The sequence below is a fragment of the Cibotium barometz genome, chromosome 3, assembly GCF_041138505.1.
Source record: "Cibotium barometz isolate CiBa-2024 chromosome 3, ASM4113850v1, whole genome shotgun sequence".
NCBI lineage: Eukaryota > Viridiplantae > Streptophyta > Polypodiopsida > Cyatheales > Cibotiaceae > Cibotium > Cibotium barometz.
The window spans coordinates 46,818,715-46,840,408 of NC_141048.1; the positions used below are offsets into that span (position 1 = coordinate 46,818,715).

Below are 21,694 nucleotides of genomic sequence, written 5' to 3' on the forward strand. Positions count from 1 at the left end.
CACAAAAATGCATTTTACTACCTTATCATCCAACCAACAGAGAGACTAGCATCAAGTTCTTTTTAATGCTTGTAATAAACAAGACTTTTGAGAGAGTGACTGTCCCACCATTTGTAGCAGTGAGAACGACCTTACCAACTCTTTTCACTAGATATGAGGAGTTATTTGCGCATGTAATTGTGGACTTTTGAGGAGCATAAATAAAGAAGATATGAGAAGTTATTTGCACATGTAATTGTGACTTCTTGAGGAGCATAAATCACGCTAAGAAGTAATAGGCTTGTTAGCACCAGTAATCAAAATGCTAGACATATTGATCTATCACTGACATGCATACATCATGCAAAAAAGGGTCACAATTTTAATGCACAATGAATGTCCAATCATCCTCTGCATAGTTCGCTGACTTCTTTTTGCATTCATTGATATAATGGCATGGCTTCCAATAATGGTTTCATTTGACTTTCTTCTTAAGATTATCAATCCCCTTCTCAGTATCCTTGATCTAGAAGAGTGGAGTGATTTCGCCTTTCGCTTATAGCTGCCCTAAGAAAAGGCGTTTGGCTTTCTTTGTCATATACCTGCCCCGAGAAAAGGCGTTTGACTTAGTTTGTTGTATACATGCCCTGAGAAAAGGCATTCGACTTTCTCTTAGGATTATCACCCACTCTTCTCAGCATCCTTGCTTGAAGAGTGGGCTGATTTTACCTTTGGCTTATAGGCACCTGGAGGAGAAAAGGATTTACTGTCTCCTAAGACAACACGTTGTGGCTAGCCATGGTGTTAACCAAGGTAGGCCATGTGGCTAGCTGGTCTTTCTGGGGGAACTCTAGCTCAAGGCAAAAAGGTTTCACTGTGCTAGTTATTTTTTGAATACATCTACTAGCACAAACATGGATGTGATGTTAACACCGTTTAAACATACAAACCTTGTCCCAAGCTTATGTGAAAGAGTGTCCATTGTTGCCATAAGATGAATCCAATCCTTAAGAGTAGTCAGGCTCTAGGCTGTGCTCATATTCTAGGTTCTCATCTTCACCATCCAACATCCCATTATAAGCTTTATAGATATTAATTAACACGGTGAGAGATTATATGTTGGATGCTTCTACAGATATCATCAAGTCGTTGTGTTAGACTCGTTTGGCAAGAATGCCTCAACCCATGGGATGAGTCTTCCTTATTAGACTCATTGGCAAGAATGTCTCGACCCATGGGATGATTCTTCCCTATTTTCAAGTGTTGGTTGCCCTTGTGTATACATATGTGCTTGGTTTTCCAATCATGAACCAACCTACATATATCTCATATATATCACAAGAAAAATTCATGGTTGCCCTTGTGTATACATATGTGTTTGGTTTTCCAATCGTGAACCAACCTACATATATCTCGTATAAATCGCAGGAAAAAATCATGGGATAGAATAAGCCTCGGGGAGCCCACCATAGCAGGATACCTAATGTTAGTAGTACAGACAATTGTAGGAGATGCCATGAGTGAAGAGTTCCCTACCTCTTAGAATACACTTCCACTGACCATTTAGAATTAAACAAGGGGGTAGAGGTTTTATAGGGTGCTTTGCAAAGTACAACTAGTTTGACTTCAAAGCACTTGAGATGCAATTGCAAGAATCATGGGCAAATGGTTGTGTTTAAGGTCTTTTCCAACAACCCAATAAACTCGGCCATGAGAACTTTAAATGCAACTTGGCTATTCAAAATGTAACTATGCTAATGTGCATGGTCAAATTTCCTTTGGCCACTATGTCATCATGATGTAAATAACTGTCCATTGGAATATGAAAAGTAGAAGGGTATTCATTGCAAAAAGGGAGCATATGTGGGTCCCATGGCCAAGTTAACTTGGCTATGGGACACCTCATCTAACTCCACTATGGTAGAGCACGGGTGATAAATTAAAATCTACTTGGGGTGCCAAATTACACATGGCTTGTTGTAAAGGTGGAAGGTTTAGGAGCACTCTTATGGAATTCCAAGGGTTTTCTTGATACGAAGTGAGCTCTTTCCACCATAAGCTGTCTGTCACTTCTTCTTTTTCATGAAGCTTTTTCACCCATTTTCCATGAAGGTGTGCCATTCTCGAGTGATTCTCACAAAGTTTTTTAAGTAACCTTTTTGGGGTCCATTTTCATTTCCAATTTTGGTCATTTTGAAAACACTGTAAGAGGACACTTCGATAGTTGTATACTATTCCTCACCTACTCCCAAAGCCCTTTTCCTCACATCCTTAAATACTAGAATGTGCTTTTGTATTGTTTAAAAGAAAAAGAGACACCATGGCAACCTCTATAAGAATGATCCATGATATATATGACATAGACCAAAAGTTCAAAATAGAATTTGACATAGACATCCCACAAAGAACCCAATAAAAACCAATGCAAAATGTAAACTAGCATCTCCTATAGATTGCCTAAAATTCTCTTGTAGATTGTCTAAATTCCTTAAGATATTTTAAGTTAATACTTCATGCTTGAAACTCTAGTTCTATGTAGTCTTTTTTTGTCTTATGCTTGCAAATTTGCTTTAACCCTTGCGATTAATTTTGTGATGCTTTACTTCATTTTTGGTTTTTTGTGGTTGGTGGTTTCTCCTAAAAAGTGACTTGCAAATAGACATTTATCAAAAGAGAGTACATTCACAATATCAGTGTGTGTGGTTGACCTTTTTTTGGAAGCCATAAAATAAAATGCTCATGTTTTGTGTTATATGTCAATAAGAGCACTTGATGGATCAACTGTGTTTGGAAGGTTATCATATTGTCCATTAAATTTACCCCAAAAAAAAAACCTCAGCCATAGAGCTCAAAAGGTTGCTTCTTTGCAATCAAATAAGAGTCCAATACCAAAGTTTTCTAACAAGCCCATCACCCCTTGTGATGTACAACCCAAATAAGATAGAAAATATTTTCCATGGATCTATCTAATGTGGAATCTCCAAGATAGTTGTGTATGACATAGAGCAGTGTTAGTGCATTCTTTAGAGGACATTACATGGTCTTTGAAGATAGATTCCACAAAATAAAGTATATTCTGTGGCCCCAAAGGAAGAATGACAAGGGTCTTTAAGTACAGCATAAATGGTTGTAGCTTGTTAGCATTGTTAAGAAAAAAATGTAAAGCATGTACAACATGACAAACCACTGAAGTGTGAGATGGACATAAATAAGTCATGTATGGAAAGTTGGTGACAAGTAGAACACATACATCCAATGACACCAATGGAAAGACATCATCGAGTGAAAAGTGATTTAGTACATTTAATTTTTCGGGAGATAAACATACAAAGCAAATAATGTACAACGACTTTGAATTCAACAAAAATAATAATTCAATCACAACACTTGGACTAGGCCTAAGATTTTAGGATACACACATAAGGATTCCAATAAGCTACGAAGAAGCCAGGCAGACTGTATTTTCGGCATGGGCCTATTCCAACTCATGCTCACATTTTTCAAAATTCCAAAGAGCCATAATCACACAAAAACTTAGATTTGCTCCAAACTGTTATTTTTTTTGTCTAAAGAGGATTACCATAGAAAGGGGAGGGTTTCCCTTCTCTCACCAGCATAAATATTGCATGGAGTCTACACATAAAACTGAGAGCCATTCACAAAAGGGAAACACGTCACAAGCAGGCTTGCCCAATATTGTGAACCAAGGGTCACATGTGCACCCAGACTCCCAACAGCCTGTTAGCTTGACCACAAACTTCCACAATCAAGATTTTCCATTGGAATGCTTTTTTGCACAAGAGCAGTGTGGCCACTGTACTTAGACACCCAGTTCAGTGTAAAGCCATGGCCAGCCATTTTCTTCTTGTGAAGTAGGCTTGTAAAAAGAAAAACAGACTCTTAACATAGAACTTGAAGCCATTCCCACAAGAAATTTTATATTGGTTTGCTCATAATAAATTTACGCTGGAGGGGTGGGGACAGGTTTTGTTTTTGTTTGCAGTAGATCTGTCAAAAACTGAGTTGATGGGCATAAACAAAGTAATGTTTGCTACAATTTTGATTGAAAGCAAGTGCAACAAAAACTGGAAACACAATTACAGCTCTATCACGTGTACTTCACGAACTTCTAGAAACCGGAAAACTGGAGCATATTCTTAGATTTGCACTTAAGTAACATTTTCACAATGTAGACAATTCTGGTTCTTCTGTGGGGCCTTCAAATTCGTCTTCATCAGGATCAATCTCTTCATCATCAAGGACGGCAGCCAGACCAGCACCTTCATTCCCTTTAGAATAACTACCTTTTTTGGGCATCTGCGGAAGGGGCGGTTTTGGAAGTAAGCCAGAGATAAAGAAAATTCGTCTGACAACATCTGATGGCTGTGCTCCAACAGACAACCAGTACCTGCAAAAGTGCATTGAATAATCAAAACTCCAGATGACTCAACATGCAAAGCATGTCTTCCAATTTACACATCCAAAAAGGAGTGTGTTTGAAGGGCGAACTTGGCCAGAACTAAGCCATTTTACCAATAAGAGTTGCAGCAAGTGATCTTCTGCAGAAAGCAAAACAAAGCCTTCTTCCAAAAGAAAGAAATGCACCCCCCCCCCCCCCTCCTCTCAAACACCCCAAATATCCCAAAACAGGAAGAAAACTTACTTTGCTCTTTCAAAGTTCAACGCAATCCGCTTGTGACCATCCTTCCCTGAAAAGCAGCACAAAAAAGTACTGATAAGGACAAACTTGACAAATGCAAAAGCTTTGTTCCAGTTTATGCAGGAATGGTCTAACTGGTTGACTAGCACTTCTCCCAATAACTAGTTATCAATGTCATGATTCAGTACTGAAGTGCCCTACACAGTTTTTGGAATGATCCAAGAAATGCATTAGTGAACTTGAAAAATATGCAGGTGACTGAATCTATATTCACATCACTAAAAAAAGACTCAAGTGAGTCAGAAAGAAGTGCCTTAACATTGTTGATCACAAAACTCGTCCCTTTTGCCATCACTATGGTCATGGCATTGTGAATAGGGGGACTAGCAGTACCACTCCACTGGACTATTTACAATAGATTTCATGTATCTCTACTCAACGAGTACATGGGACCTCCCCTGTAGCAGAGCAGTAGTGGTACCAATCAGATCTTAGGATAACGAGGGATATTGATCTCATGACACCTCGTTTTGCACAGTTTTAAACATGCATCACGAAAACGGGCCAAACAACACTTGACAAAGTGCATGCATAGACACTTAAATGAAGTAGTATGGCTAAAGGAACGATTCTTTGACAACCATCCTGTTATGCTATCACACTGCAGAAGCCATGCAGATGCCTCCTTTAGATTCACCATTAGCTAAAGGTACTGCACAAACACCTTCGCACCTAAGCATTTTTTCAACCTCTCACATAAGTTTCTTTATTGTCTGCAAAGTTTTTACGTATACTTACCCTTCTGTCAAATGCAATTTATAAGCTACCTCATTGATTGCCACAGTAATTCTATGAGGCATGCTATACCTGGGAGAAAGCTTGTGGTTTTCATAACCTCAGAATCCTTTGAGATTCTAAGCTAAACCATTTGACCACCCCAAAACTTCCTAAGGCTTGCTCACCACCAAATGCAGACATCCCAAAGAAAATAGTATCCTATATTAATACACTCAAGACCATTGAGGCTAAATCGATACCAGGCCCCGGACACCCAAACCCTGAACCACTAGAGCCCACTATTTGAGGGTGTCGCTAGTGCACAACCAAGGCCATGCTTGGGAACTTCATTGCCTTGGGAAACACTGATTATGAGCCAATTATTCGCTTACATAGATGACCTGAGGATAATTTACCTGAAAAGTCAATCTCCAAGGAGGAGGAAAAAGAACAGGCTTCTGCAGCTGTGAAGAACCAAAAGGTGAGAAGAAATGCAAGCCGCGAAGCTGCATGTATGGACTAACATGAAGGTACTCCCTTTCCAAGCCAGGTTCTGCAGGGCTAGCTTTGGTGAAAGGCCACCTAAGCTTGCCATTATCAACCTGCACCCGAGGTAAAAAAGAGTAAAAGGTTGCTAGCTAGGCAAAACCCCTGTGCCCTTGGACTTGCCTATGGTGTACGAAAGTGACCAAGGTAGATTATGGGGATGAGACTTGAATCAGAAAAAAGGAGTTCCCAAGGAGTAAGATTCAGCCCAGGAATGGCCTAAACAATGAGCCTTTCCAAATGTAGGTTAATGCACATAGGAAGGAGTCCCGATCACACACTGTTAGAAGTCATCTCCTGTCTATTTTTATACACCAGGGCCTCTCTTGTGGGTGTGCCCGCCCTGTATAGGTGTTTTATCATTTTTCCTCACCTATTTTTCCCCATTTTTCGGTGGTGTGGATGGATGCCAGATGTTGGCAAGAGCTTCTGGTGGCTGGCCGACTGTCCATTCAGAAGTCGTGTGGCTGGCCAACTGCCTATTCAACAAGCGTGGAGTTTTCTTCTACTGGCCGACTTGCTTTATGCAGACGTGGAGCTTTCTACTGCTGGCCGACTGCTTCATGCAGTCGTGGAGAGCCACTAGCGCTGGCCAACTGCATGCATGGGGCATATAAATAGGCCCCATGCCCCCCACCACTTATTCATTCAGTTATTTGCGGGATCTTGTGTATAGAGAAGAGTTTACACACCTATTTCCCTGTGTTTCTTGTGCTGTCTATTTTCTGCACTCTACTTGCTCTTGTCAACCCAAGTTTGGTTATCATTTCCGCTGCATATTTTGACATGGTATCAGAGCCTAGGCTCTAGATAGTTCTTGGGATTTGTGTGAGCAAGAGGGGGACTGCTGTGTTGCTGATTGGTGGACCGTACGGGACTGTTCGGGAAGAGGAGAAGCAAGAGGACGGCGGGCTGATTTGCTGGACAGCCACTTGCAAGTGTTATTTCTTCTTTGTTCCCACCCACCCACCCTTTTCAGAGTACATCCCCGCAATGGCAGATCCGTTTGAGATGGCCGAGAGGCATGTGAAGATCCCGACACTCCCCACGTTCCCAGTAGACCGTCAGTTGGACGGGAGCAACTACGGCATATGGAAGGTTGTGATGGAATCTGTTCTGGAGTCTTACGACCTCGCTAATTTCGTCGTTGTTAGGGTTCCACAGCCGGAAGTAGAGGAAGGGGAGTTACCGTCGATCCGAAAGGACCAGGAGGCTCAGACACAGATGTGGGATCGTGTCAACGCCAGGGTCCGTTCATTTATTTTTCTCATTTGCACACCACAGGTAATCAATCATGTAAAGCATATGACGCTGGCCAGAGGTATATGGCAGCATTTGGCCTCTCTTTACAACAAGGTATCGCCCATGAAAAGGATTTCCTTGGAAGTAAAGATGCGGGTTATGAGCCCTACAAAGTCGTCGACGATGCGGGAGCATATTAACAAGCTGCAGGCTCTTCAGCAGGAAGTTCTTCAGGCTGGGAAGGAGATATCGTCAGAGGACATGGCCATAACGTTGCTATCACATTTGCTCTCTCAGTATTCAGCATTTTACTCGTCTTTGATTACCAGTGGCAGGCTCAGCACCATCACGTGGGAGGAGCTTGTGCCCATGGTCCTGGACCAAGAGGAACGATTCACAAACCCTCCTGAGAGTGGAGGTTCGGAGACCTTAATTGGCCAACGGTCGAAAGGCCGTAACACGAGCAAAGGAAAGGCTTCGTCGGAGAAGTCTTCTGAGAAGAAGTCCGTTACTGACCGCGAGAAACTAAAGGCAAAGAGGACCTGTAATGATTGTGGCGAAAAAGGCCACTACTGGAGGTAGTGTCCCAAGCGGAAGACCGAGAAGGGTGAAGATTCCTCAGCAGCAATCATGAAGACTCCGGCTTTTGTGCAACTGGAGGTGGCGAACACCGATGTTTCATTTTCTTCAGGCAGGGAGGAGATTGGAGGACTCTCCGCAACGGATACTCGGGAGTGGATTCTAGATAGTGGTGCTTCCAGGCACATGACTCCTTCCCGTTCCGGTTTACAGAGGCTTTCTAGTCACATTCTTACTGGGGATACGTCCACTATCCTAGTTCACAGTGAGGGCAGGATGGAGATAGTTTCCGATGGCAGAGGGGGGAAGCATTCCTCCCAGGTGTTGTATGTTCCGGCACTTGGTTTTCATCTGTTGTCAGTGCATCAGGTTTGCAAGACTGGCGTACGGGTGGAGTTTGATGAGCATTTTGTTGCTCTCCGGGACAAAGCAACAGGCCAAGTGGTTTGGGAAGGCGGAGTGGAGAATGGAGTTTACAAGCTTTCAGCACTCTCTCCCCCAGGTCCTCGCGTTTGTGATGAGTGGCAGTCTGGTAATGGCCACTTAAGTGTGGATACGCTGCAGGTGCAGACTTTCCGGGACCAGATGGTGGATAGCTTGCCAGTTAATGGCAGCAGTTGGCAGGAACTCTCCAGTACTGATGTTGGTAGTTCTTGTGTTCGTCAGTCAGAGGAAACTGGACAGGTAACTTATGCTCTGATGTCTCGTAGTATTCGGGACAGATCAGTGGCATGTATGGCAAGTGTAAAGATGCATAATCCCACAATGAATAATATCCATGTGACATGTCAAAACCATGAGAGCAAGCCAATACTGGCCAAGTGTGTAGAAGGCACTCCCAGTAAACATCACATGTGAGAAAGTGACAATGTCATTACTCTAGAAACAATCTTGCTGCAAGGGAAAACATCATAAAAGGCATCTCCAATAGACATCACATAAGAGAAAGCATCTAGCAAAGACCAACATAAGGGTCAACAAGCATAAGTGACCATGAGGCATCACCACCTGCATGTGGGCAAGTAAAATCCCCCCCTGAAATGCATCTACAAGACAATGCATACCACGGAGTACAGACTATAGAGCATAGTCATCAAAGCAACGGCATCAGAAGACATCTCTGCAGGCGATGAAGATTTAAGGGTCAAGGCTGCCACATGTGTAACCAAATTGGCCTGATCCGTACCTGTGGAAGAAGATGCCAATTTCTTCTTTTTTTCACTCTCAATACGCTTCCTGCATTCCTCTATGGTGTGCCATGTTTTCTTGCAATAGTTACAGCACTTTTTATTTTCAGGCTTGTCTTCTATCTTGGGAGGATCCGATGGGCTAGGTTTAGGCCCAGATCTATTCCCACGAAAGGGAGCAGCCATTGCTGACTCAGCAGACATCATGTTGTTCCTGTTGGAACGAGATTGCTCTTCACTGAGCAAGAGAGTCACAAGGTTGTCAAAGTGACCGCATTAGGTGCATTGCCAGCCAACAACTGCAAAGTGGTGCCAAATGTCTGATAAGAGTCAGGCAAATTACACAAAACAGTCTGAACAAGATAGCTATCTGTCAAGACCTCATCAATGTTGATGAGCTGCTCTCGTAGGTCTTTCACATGCGTAAGGTACTGATCGATAGAGTCACCTTCAAGCATGCAGTCAGTCTCAAGCTTGCCTTGAAGGTAAGCTACACGAGCCTCATTGTGACCTGAATACAACGCCGCCAAGGTATCCCAAGCACCCTTTGCAATGGTGCAGGAACGAATGTGCGGAATGATATGCCTGCGGCACGAGAGAGCAATCAATGCATGGACCTGAGCATCCCTAGCATCCCAAGTATGCTACCGCTGAGTAGGAGGAAGATGAGGAGGTAGACCTGCAGGAGGGTGAGCGGGAATCACTTCACCTTCCGCTGGAGCAGGTGCAAGAGGACGCTTCTCAGTGCCATCCACATACAGCCATACATTCTTGGCAACCAAAACATGACGCATCATATAAGCCAACATAGGGTAGTTATCCCCATTGAGCTTGTCCTCTTGAGATAGCATTCCAAAGAGGTCATTGTTACTGTTGGCCATGATAACACAGCAAATCTCACAAGTCACCACGAGTAGGCAATGCCCAGCAAAACCGTAAGAATGCGGGAGATAAATAGCAAGATAATCAATGGACTGAAAGGGAACTCCTCCCCCACGAGAAATACATTTCATGTCCCAAATCTGCAAGTGTACTGCACGATGATGCAAATCTGTCAAAGTGTCCACAATGGCATTCATATACTGCAGTAAACCACAAATGTATACATGTGCCGTGAAAAACACGATCAGCTGACACCTGTAAAAGCTGCAAGTGCTCAAATCCTGGTAAAATCAAAGGTAAATTGGTCGAATGCTCCAAAAATGGGCTCAATGTAGAAAAGCCCTAATTTTTAGGCAACCAATTAGACCAGATCTTAACCGGATTTGCACCTGTAAATCTGCTAATGCAATTGTCACCTGTACCAAATGTTGGAATGCCCAAAAATTGGAGGAAATGCCCTAATGCCAACCAAATGTGCCTGTAATACCCAAAATTGCCTGCAAGTAGTGCCAATTTCTGCAAAATCCCCAAATTTCTGGTGAAATTATGCACCAAATCTGCTGAAATCAATGCCAATGTTGCAATTGCAGGTTTAATTGTGAAAAGCCCCAAATTTCAACAGGCAATTTGTGCAATTTCAGGTCAAAAATTTGCAAATCTCACGAAGTTAACCTGGAAACCTTGTATGGGATTGAATTTTTTTTGAAAATTTTCAAATACCTCGAATTTTCCAGTGTGCAGGTACACTTTGCACGAGTGGTGCAGATCTGTACAGAGGGCAGCTAGGCAAGGCGGCGCAGATATGAGGCGTATGAGATGCAGACGGCGGAGGCACACGGTGCACAGATCTGAGGCGCAAGCAGCGCTGCGCAGATCTGTCAAATTTGGCGCAGGCGGCACAGTACAAGGCGATGTTAAAATTTTTTGCATGCATCTCAAGTGAGGTCGGCCAAGTCCATTTGTGGATATATAAGCACCCTAGCTCCATTGTAAAAATTCATCTAATTCATTGCTGTTGTGTTGGTTCCAATACTCTCTCTCTCTAGCGTTTGTGTACCCTCTCTCTCCCTTTTCTCTGCCTGCGTTTTCTTTCATCCTCTCTCCCTTAGCGTTTTCTCACTAACGCAATACTACTTCCGCATTGTCAACTTTGACATGGTATCAGAGCCAAGGCACGTCAACGCCTAGGGGACCGGAGCGCGAGGAGAAGGCAGATCTCGGCTGCGTTTTTCAGCCGGCAGGAGAGCGATTGATTTGCTGCGTTTTCATCGCGAGAAGCACCCCTAGACCAGCGTTTTTGCTATAAGAGGGGGGCTGATCGGATCTACCAGCGTTTTCATCGCGGAGAACCCCTTCGAATCTGCGTTTTTCAGCCGAAGGAGTGCTGCTGATTTTCAGCATGAAGTTGGACAAGATTTGGGCTGCATTTTTTTTGGAGAGGTGGATCGGATTGACGAAGGAGATGGGTCTCCCGTGTTCGAGCAAGGACGACAAACTGAATGGCGACAATTATGCAAATTGGAACTTGATCATGAGGCTATGGTTTAGCAAAAAAGGCTTATGGGACATTGTTGATGGCTCGGAGGAACGTCCTTGAAGGGATAGCAATCGGTTCACACGTCTTCAGGAGGAGTAGTTTCTCAAATCTCTTGTGGATTGGGATGCTCACAATGCGAAGGTGATGTCGGCGATTGCAGAATCTCTCACCAAAGGAATTTCCCCTCCCATACAGACTTTGAAGACTGCGAAGGAAATCCACCCAACAACAGTTTAGCAGCGGGGAATGTCACGTGCACACCAGTCAGGTGTACAGTGACATGGCATCATTATGGCATCATAGACATCATCAAGTAGTTTACTGACATTTATGCAATTTTATAGGCATTTTTCAGGCATTTATGGGGCAGCCGACAGCAAGTGATGGACAATGCATCTGGCCGACAGCCCTTATGCTGGCCGACCAGCAGCATTCATGCATATATATTCAGGCGCCTCTCCATTCAGCCATTCAGGTTGATCATAGCAGCATTCAGCAGTGTGTTCTCCAACGCATCTCCTCCCGGAAGCATTGGGAGCAGCATAATCAGCAAACGCATCATTCTCAGCCTCATCATCAGCAAACGCATCACCCTCAGCATCATCTTCAGCAAACGCATCATCATCAGCGCATCAGATCTGCGTTTCATCATCCAGGTCAGCATTCATCATCCAGGTCAGCATTCATCATCTGTTCCAAAGCCTCCCTTCAGCGTTTCCTTCCCAGGAGACAAGGGAAAGAGTGGACAGCAGTTCATCCCGCATATTCAGCATATAGGCAGCATATTCAGCAGTACAGATCCATTTGGATCTCATTGTAACCGCATTCATTCATATAATATATAGCTGCATTGCATTGACACATATCTGTCTGTCTCTTAAACATCATTAAGTGCAGTTTAGTTAGACTAAGGTTGTGATTACTACGGTCATAAGCTCTCACATGTCACATTGGTATCAGAGCGTTACAAGGTAACCAGCCTTAGAGCATGTTCAGTTCATCAGTCATTCAGTCAGACATCATTTTTATCGCTTCCGCACAGTTAAACCCGGTTCTCAAAATTTTGCAAGCCACCCTTAGGGATTTTCCCTTAGGTTTGCATCAGTAACCCATCCATCTGCATTCTTGCACAGCATATAGGGTTGCACATAGCTTGCATAGCAGTCATCATAGCAGTTATCTTAGCAGTCATCTTAGCAGTCAGTCTTGCATACATGTTACCCATGAACTCTCAGGGAAGAAGGACATCCATCATCAAAGGAGCACATAAGTTTTGGGCTTCAATTGGCAGCAGGGGGTTTCTCTTCCACAGAAGACGGAAGTTTGCTCAACATCGCCTCAAGAGGTTCAGAGCTTCAGGTACGACGGAGATGGTAGGTGAAAGGTTTCCAGAGTCAGGTTAGGGGTGACTCAGGTATTTGCCATTCAGTTCCCGCACTACATGGAGTCTTGGCTCAAAGGATTTCACTCCTGCAGACGACCTCAGTCCCAGCAGAAGACAGAAGGGGGCAGTGGTTCGGAGGAGAAGGATCACAGAGGAGTCGAAGGTTGCCAGGTATCCACCCAGCAACAGTTTAGCAGCGGGGAATGTCACGTGCACACCAGTCAGGTGTACAGTGACATGGCATCATTATGGCATCATATTAGCATCATAGACATCATCAGGTAGTTTACTGGCATTTATGCAATTTTATAGGCATTTTCAGGCATTTATGGGGCAGCCGACAGCAAGTGATGGACAATGCATCTGGCCGACAGCCCTTATGCTGGCCGACCAGCAGCATTCATGCATGTATATTCAGGCGCCTCTCCATTCAGCCATTCAGGTTGATCATAGCAGCATTCAGCAGTGTGTTCTCCGACGCATCTCCTCCAGGAAGCATTGGGAGCAGCATAATCAGCAAACACATCATCCTCAGCCTCATCATCAGCAAACACATCACCCTCAGCATCATCTTCAGCAAACGCATCATCATCAGCCCATCAGATCTGCGTTTCATCATCCAGGTCAGCATTCAGCATCTGTTCCAAAGCCTCCCTTCAGCGTTTCCTTCCCAGGAGACAAGGGAAAGAGTGGACAGCAGTTCATCCCGCATATTCAGCATATAGGCAGCATATTCAGCAATACAGATCCATTTGGACCTCATTGTAACCGCATTCATTCATATAATATAGCTGCATTGCATTGACACATATCTGTCTTGTCTCTTAAACATCATTAAGTGCAGTTTAGTTAGACTAAGGTTGTGATTACTACGGTCATAAGCTCTCACATGTCACAGTAATCTTCTTGGCATCAGTAAGGACCATCGAGTCAAAATACACGCGAAGTTTATAAAGCCATTGTTCAAGTGTACGCTTATTGCGTTGTCCTCCATAGGACTCAAGGGGTTTTAACTTCCAATTTCTTTGTTTTACTAGCTTGCAAAAGATGATAGTGTCTTAAGATCGTCACCTTCCACCTCAGGGGGAATGTTGTCTTCATTGTCTAGTACTAATGCTATAATGTCAATTGTTGGTACAAAATTGGTATGAGAATGGCGATTCATCCACAACTGTTGAATCTGAGAAGCCAATGTGGCCATGGACTCTTGAAGTTGCTGTTAAAACTGCTGCTGCATTTGCTGCAAAGCTTGTTGCCAATCCGCTAGAGCTGGATTGCCAGGCTGGTGGGTTTCATCCTCCACAGTAGTAGACTAAGATCCCGATTTGCACACCTAAAGTGTGTGGTACCCGTATGATGATGAATTGTGCCTTGGCTCTTTCTTGAACATTAAAGTGCCACATTGTCTTGGCTATTGTTTGTGCTTTATTTTGTGTTTTTTTTTAATGATAAAAATAGCAAGGTATATGGGTTGATCACACATGAGATGTGTGTGAACCATGTGCAGGAGGAGGAGAACTTGCCGCTAGAGAAACCACCAAGAAAAGCACAGAGGGGCTGGCCGCTTTGTTTTTTGTTTTCTGTATTTCTTTTTCTCTCTGGGCTCGCCGCAAAAAGTCGCACGGAAGAAGCCACCGAGGAGGAGAAGTGACTGGTGAAATCGCCACGAGGAGAGGGGCTACCTGAAATCCATCGAATAGGGGGGGAGAGAGGGTTTGCGCAGGAGAAAAAAACACCGAAAGGGGGACTGTTTGCGTAAACGCCGGCCTTTTTTTTTGTCGTTGGCCGTGGGCTTAGTGTAAAGCCTTAAAAAACGCTATGGCTTAATAAGTAAAGCCTTTTATAGGCTTTTTAATTTTTAAAAAAATTCATCACGTAAGCTTTTTATGAAACTTGCCCAAAAAAAAAATTTGAAGAGAGGCGACTTGAGGCTTGGAGAGGCACATGGAAAGGGTGCAACGCTTCCCGAAGGACATAGGGTAGCAGGTAAACACCTCAATTATTGTGTCTCATCACTTCTGTCTTGATTTATGTTTTTTTTGCATATGGGTTGCTACACCGGCATTAATCAGTAAAAATTGGCAAAATTGGACTAAATTTCATGGGGCATTCTCTCGTGCTCTTCCATACAGACCCTGCTATGGCTGATTTTAGGGTTAGGGCTGGCTGATTTTTAGGGTTAGGGTTTTTCTAATTTGTAGGGTTAGGGTTTGGCTGTGGACATGCTACAGGTTGGAGTTTGTTTGCTATGATACCATTGTCAAGCTTTTAGCTTAATTAAACATGATTAAAATATCTTAATGCTTAAATACTTGAGTAAACACGAGACAGAGAGCAGAAAGCTATGTTGTTTGCATTGAGACACAAGGCCTTGTTAAATAGGGCCTGAAGAGGTACGAATGAAGAGGCACATCCTTGATGAAAGGGTGTGACTCTTGAATGAATAGTTATGTCCTTTCGACGTAGAGATGTGTCCTTTAATCAATAGATGTGTCCCTTTGAAGAGATGTATCCTTTGGTGATGACCCATGTGACAAGGTGTGACCCTTCACTAGTGTTCTTTCAATGATTTAAGAGTAATTAAAGATAATTAACAATAATGAAGAGAGATTAAGTCACAATCGTGACACCCGTGCCATGGTAGTCTCTCGTATCAGGGCAAGCCTAAGGCAACGAGGCCAGCACTTAGTCACCCCCTAGCTCCTATCTGGAATAAACCGGGAAAAAATATAGAGCCTTTTGTAACACAAGGTGGTAAAACTCACAAAGAGATTATTACATCTCGTCTCGGGAGACATCCCCGGTATAGAACCCATGACACTCACACAACATAAATATTTAAGAAATTAAAATCCCCGCACAGTTGTTACACATGTGCACACTGTTGTTCTTTAATGATGTTGTTGATGAAGTCCTCGACAAGAATGCCCCGAAAAATAATGTCGATGTAGCCCATGGGAACAACTACTTAGGGCATTTATCCCATGACTCTCAAAACTACAAGGCAAGAGTCTTCAATTTTGGGTTAAAATGTCAAAATGGATAAAAAACCCAATTACATCTCATTTTGGAAGACATCCCCGGCATAGAACCCATGACACTCACACAACATAAATATTTAAGAAATTAAAATCCCCGCATCGTTGTTACACATGTGTGCACACTATCGTTCTTCAATGATGTTGTTGAGGAAGTCCTCGACAAGAATGCCTCAGAAAATAATGTCGATATAGCCCATGGGAACAACTACTTAGGGCATTTGGCCCATGACTCTCAAAACTGCAAGGCTGGAGTCTTCAATTTTGGGTTAAAAGGTCAAAATGGGTAAAAAAACCCAATTTCTAAGTTACAGCAACTTCAAACTATGAGGCAAATTATGGATGATACAAAAGCTTCAATTTTTAATGCTAGAAAGGCTTCAATTAGGGTCAAATTATCTCAATTTTTAAATACCCTCAATTTATAATGATCAAGTAGCATCAATTTGATTGAGGAAAGCTGATTTTCAAAACAACCCCCAAAATTTCCAAATTTTGAGATGTGACGCAAGAGTTAAGGCTAAGATAAAGGTCACCACCATCAATCGGAAGGACACAAACAGGTGGCGGGGTTGACAGAGCAAGGCAGACAAGTAGCTATAGCAAGGAAAGATGGCCCAAGAAAGCAAGCACCAAAGCGCGAAAACGAGGTCTAGCCAGATAGGAGCATACGAGAGACTCAATATCTGATGCAAGAGAAGAACGCCGGCTAGTGAGCGGCAAGAAGGAAATCACCAAGCAAGGACACGCCGATGAGGGACATTGGCGGGAGGCTAGAAAACGGCAAAGGGCTCACAAGTGCATGCAAAAGTGAGAAGAGTCAAAAAATGGTGGAGCGATGATAAGGCCGAAAAATAACCAGCGAGGCACAGCGTTGTTGGGCGGACGGCACAGAGGCCTATTGGGCTGTAGATGGGAAGGTTTGAGCGAGCAACAGTGGAAGACCATGGATGACCCAGAGAGAGCAGCCAAAAACATTTGAAGCTCAAATTCTAGATGTGCAGTAACCCTAGGTCTGATACCATTTGAAGACCATGCCAAGGGTTAGGGTTCAGTAGGAACAGCTATGGAGGGTGGTACTCCATCTCTACTAGAGAGAGAGAGAGAGAGAGAGAGAGAGAGAGAGAGAGAGAATGTAACAATGCTCTAGAGAGATGATATTGCACAGCTCAAAATGATGTGATGTATTACTTCAGATCAAGTACATGCTTTTGTAGGTTTAGAACCTTATCTTTTGACTCAATCGAATCACACACTACAATAGACTAATGCCACAAGGCACACACTTATCTTATCTAGATATAAGGGTGTGTTCACACCTAGGCAAGTGTTCACACACACACGCATATGAACAAGGTCTCACACACACACAGGTGGACACACATTTACATAGCCCTTTTCGGGGCAGTTCCACGAACACAAGTGGGTACACAAACACGGGTACATACAGAGGATGGAAACACATGCGAGCTCCAAAATACCTAACATTAATGGGGAATGTACTGGCTGACCAGCAGCACAGGAAAATACCTAGCCCTACATCAGCCGCCTATTTATATGTTCATGTTTATGCTCATGGGACATTGCACGAGGTATGCACATACTTCATTGCACCTTGCGAGCCAAAAGGCATATGACATGCTCATCGGATATAACAACTCAAGAAGCTTACGCACATGTGTATTGTGCCTGTACATGAAGCCATGCATGCGTATGATAAATGGACATAAGTGCACATGCGTAAGGGAATGGAGATATTTGCAGCTCAGAAGGAATATGCACATAGAGAATGCTCAACTCAACAGGCAGAAGAAGGGGTGCTTACCTGGCCTAGGGTCATAATACCCAATTCTCTCCAAGAATTTGCCATCGCGGGGGCTTCGGCTGTCAGCTGCGTGTATGCGGTAGAAGGGGGCGTTCTTGCGCCCAAATCTGGCCAGGCGGAGGCGGACCACACCCATCTTGCTCTTGGTCTTGGTCTTTTGCAAAGCACTGCAGCGCTCCAAGTTCAGAGACTCGAAGCTCTGCTCTAGGGTTTCTGGCACGGGTTTTTGCTTCTTCTGAGACACGTGAAGGCGCGCAGGCTGGGGTGTCGCTTGGACCAGGCTCTCTCCCTGGCCCGTTTCAGCAGCAAAGGCGAGCTCTGAGCTGTTAGGAGGAATGGATGTCATTGCATCGTTTGAAGTAAGCCCTGCATTTCTTTCGGGCATGTGTGTGTTTTTAAATTTCATAAAAAAAATACCTCGAAAATCGGACCTTTTTGTGGTCTCGAAAAAATGTATAGGTGTTACTTGCGATGATTTGTTACCCACACACGCTCTTTTAACCCACCCTTGGTGGAGTTGGGAGGGATGAGCTTTGCATCGAAGCAGGTAGAGCATGCTATAGTACCCACCCCAGTAGCCTTTACATAGGTTTTGAGACTCTCTTTTTTTTTTGCCTTTCTCACACATTTATGTTCTGATGATTTGCAGTAGCATTTACAGTTGGTGTAGATTGTTGATAGAGAACTCTTGATGTTTCTCGTGACTTATGGTTCATTGTACGCCTTTTTTTAACTATATATATATATATATCCCAAATTAAACAAGTTGCAATTGCGCAATTAGTGTCCTCCCAAAGAAAACAAAACAAAGTTACATAACCAGCAAGTCCGCTATGTGCAAATAAAGCCGTGTTAATAACTGTTGAAATATACACCAAAACATCCATGTATGTGACATAGGGCTAAGGGCACATGGTTCTAAGGTCAAGATCATATCATATCATACCAAGTTGTCATATGGTCATATCACCCCTCCACTTCGGAAAGAGAAACTTGTGAAGGTCTAGTGGAGAGAAGATCTTTTATGCACCCAAATCTTTACAAAGGTGTTCACTTCAAGGTGCTCAAATCACGAAGGATGGTTGAGAGATTCTAGGACGAGATTAACACTTAATCTCACTCTTAATTCCATATACTCATGCCTATTTAAAGGCACACATCTAATGGAAGTACACAACTCACATTCTCATATCCATGATATCATTATGCTTGTCATTAGCTTAATCACTCTGATTAATCTTAATCATTTTCTTAGGGTAACACCATGCTTAAATCATATGACTTATCACTTTCAAGACACCATGATTCCTAACATGGTATCACACCCTTGATCCACAACCATTATGCTCACAAATGAACTCTTTAATCATTTTGGCGTAATTTTAATTGGTGCATAATCCATTTTTTCATTTTTACGTATTTTTTCCTTCTCCTCCACAACCCACTATCATTGGAGCTTTGATTTCTCCTCCCATACACAACCATTGGCCAAGGCCACTTGTTGGAGCCTCTCCTCGGCTTAAAGGCAAAGCCCGCCATGTGCTCAATTGTTGCCAAACTCATATATAGTTGACAGTAGTGGATTTGCAAAGAAGATAAGATTTGGGAGGCACACCAAATGCAGCTTATCCAAAGCAAAGAAATCTAATTCACTCCACCCACACGAGGGTTTTCGAGGACTGCGAACATGCCAATGGCATCAGAATCACAAAAAACGATTTGTAGCAGAGCTGATTCAAAGCTAGGGTATTAGGCCAGCTGAGCTAGCTGACCTCCAGAGGGCTGAGAGCTCCAGAATTCTCCACCCAACCACGCCACTACACGACCCCCTCAAGCTATCCTTGGACACCTTTTTTTGCTATTCTAGGCTACCTGGCCACACTTAGCCAACTGCCCCTTAACTTTATGTGAACACTTCCCTAGTGCGTACCACCACGTGTCCTCATGCTTTGGCCATGCTGACTCCCACTGAACCCCACCCGTGCCTTGTTTCGGATGGTTGAGCTCTCTAGGCTCCCAAAACTATTTTTGCCGTGACATTACTCCCCCTTTAAGAGGAGTTTTCGTCCTCGAAAATAAAATTTGGGAACCTTTATCTGGGTGTGCTTACCTTTTCCTAAGTAGAACCTTCTTCTAGTCTATCCTTCCACTTGATTAAACACTCCTGTCGTACAGAGTGTCGAGTCCTTTTCTCTTGGAAATCCAATACCTTTTCTGGTTCCTGTGGTAAGGATGGGAGTTCGATAAGTTCTACTAGGATCTCTTGACTGACGAGATTATCGTCATCTCCCAATTTCTTTTTCAGTCTACTAACATGAAACTTTGGAGCTTTCTGGCAAAGCTAACTTATAAGCAACACTACCTACTTTTTTAAGTATTGTGAATGGACCACGATACCTTGGAGATAACTTCGGACTTCTCCCTGTTTTCAAAGATTCGAAGTGTTTAGGAACCTTTAAAAACACTTAATCACCTTCTTCAAAGATGATCTGTCTACGATCTTTGTTTGCATAATGTTTAGTACGATCTTGTGCTCTCTTAACATTATCTTTTGCGATCGTTATCTCCTGGAGATCTTGAAGAAAATCTTTAACCTTTTGTATCTTTTCTTTATCGAGTCTAACAGCCCACTGGGACTCGCGGTTGAAAATCATACATCAACATGAATGGGCTAAATCCCGTTGTTGAATGTTTGGCACTATTGTAAGCTAATTCTAATATGGGTAAGTATTCTTCCCAATTGGTTTGCTTTTTGCTTACATATGCTCGTAGCATGTCTTCCAGGACTTGGTTGACTCTCTCGGTTTGACCATCGCTTTGTGGATGATCAGTCGTACTCATACTTAGCATGGTGTCTAATCTCTTGAACATAACATGCCAAAAATGATTACTAAACTTTATCTCTATCACTAACTATATCGGCAAAAGTAACCCATATAGTCGATAGATATTCTCAATGGACAGCCGTGCTAACATAGGTGTAGTCACTGTTGTTTTTGTTGGAATAAACCAACACATTTTTGTCAACCTATCCCACGACTACCCAAACTGAATCGTGGCCTTTGTTCGTTTTAGGTAATCTAACTATAAAGTCCATTGAGATACTCTCCCACTTGCCATTTGGGATCTCTAGTGGACTTAGTAAACCACCTACTTTTAGGCATTCTACTTTATTGACCTAGCATTTTAAGACATAGTCTTGGACGTCCTTATTTAAGCTAGACCAATAAAATTGTCTCTTAGTTAGTGCATATGTCTTCTGTATTCCAGGATGACTAGCACTCGAACTATCGTGACATTCATATAAAATACGGCGCCTAATGTTTGAGTCCGAAGGTATACATGTTCTACCTTTGTAAAGTAAGTAACCGTTATCGATGGAAAAAATCTTCCAACGATTTCTTTCATCACTTGTTGTAAGTGACATGTCCCCTTGAGATATCTCTCGAGACTTACCGCTAGTGGAAGTGTCTGTCTCGTTAACGGGGCTATCTTTATTTATAGTCAAGGGATCCCTCTTCTTTACGACACTCCACACATGGGCATATCGCGCAGATCATCAACACACTTCCCCTTAAGTGATTCCATAAAATCACTCTTAATTTGACTAAAACTCAACTCGTTAACTATGTGCATGCGACTCAGTGAATCAGCTACCACATTGTAACGTCCTTTTCTATATCTAAGTTGAACGTCGAACTCCTGGAGCAACTTTGCCCATCAAGCTTTACGTCTTTTCAACTCTCTTTGACTAGATAGCCATTTGATGCTCTCATGATCAAAGACTATCTCAAATCTGGCACCATATAAATAATGCATCCACTTCTTTAAGGCATGAATTATAGCATATAACTCCCTTTCATAAGCTAAATAATTTTGTTGAGCTTTGTCCAAGTTTTTACTTTCAAATGCAATAGGTTTTCCCCCTTGTAAGAGGATTGCGCCTACTGCATCGTTACTTGCAACCATCTCTACCATAAGGGGTTGATTCGGATCGACCACTTTTAGAACGGGAGCCGTAGCTATAGCTACCTTAAGTTTTTCAAAACTTCTTTGCT

The 21,694-nt window shown here is 43.0% G+C and overlaps 1 protein-coding gene across 1 annotated transcript; it reads right to left on the reverse strand.

Annotated features, from left to right (window-relative positions):
* Window positions 1-3,864: 3,864 nt before the first annotated feature.
* On the reverse strand, window positions 3,865-18,032 carry LOC147640152 (uncharacterized). Its single transcript, XM_086777860.1, has 3 exons — window positions 17,637-18,032; window positions 4,643-4,688; window positions 3,865-4,387 (listed from the first exon to the last, which is right to left on the reverse strand). Exons 1-3 carry the CDS (start codon window positions 18,019-18,021, stop codon window positions 4,162-4,164), a joined length of 657 nt encoding a protein of 218 aa, XP_086633986.1. The 5' UTR covers window positions 18,022-18,032; the 3' UTR covers window positions 3,865-4,161.
* Window positions 18,033-21,694: the final 3,662 nt, after the last annotated feature.

What these genes read in the sequence shown, in the direction of transcription:
- LOC147640152 (XM_086777860.1), bottom strand. Translation starts at nt 18,021, where the DNA reads ATGCCCGAAAGAAATGCAGGGCTTACTTCAAACGATGCAATGACATCC. An exon ending in GTATTATGACCCTAGGCCAG is followed by an intron (nt 4,689 to 17,636) that starts GTAAGCACCCCT and finishes GCTGCTTTTCAG; the next exon opens with GGAAGGATGGTCACAAGCGG. An exon ending in TTGAACTTTGAAAGAGCAAA is followed by an intron (nt 4,388 to 4,642) that starts GTAAGTTTTCTT and finishes GCACTTTTGCAG; the next exon opens with GTACTGGTTGTCTGTTGGAG.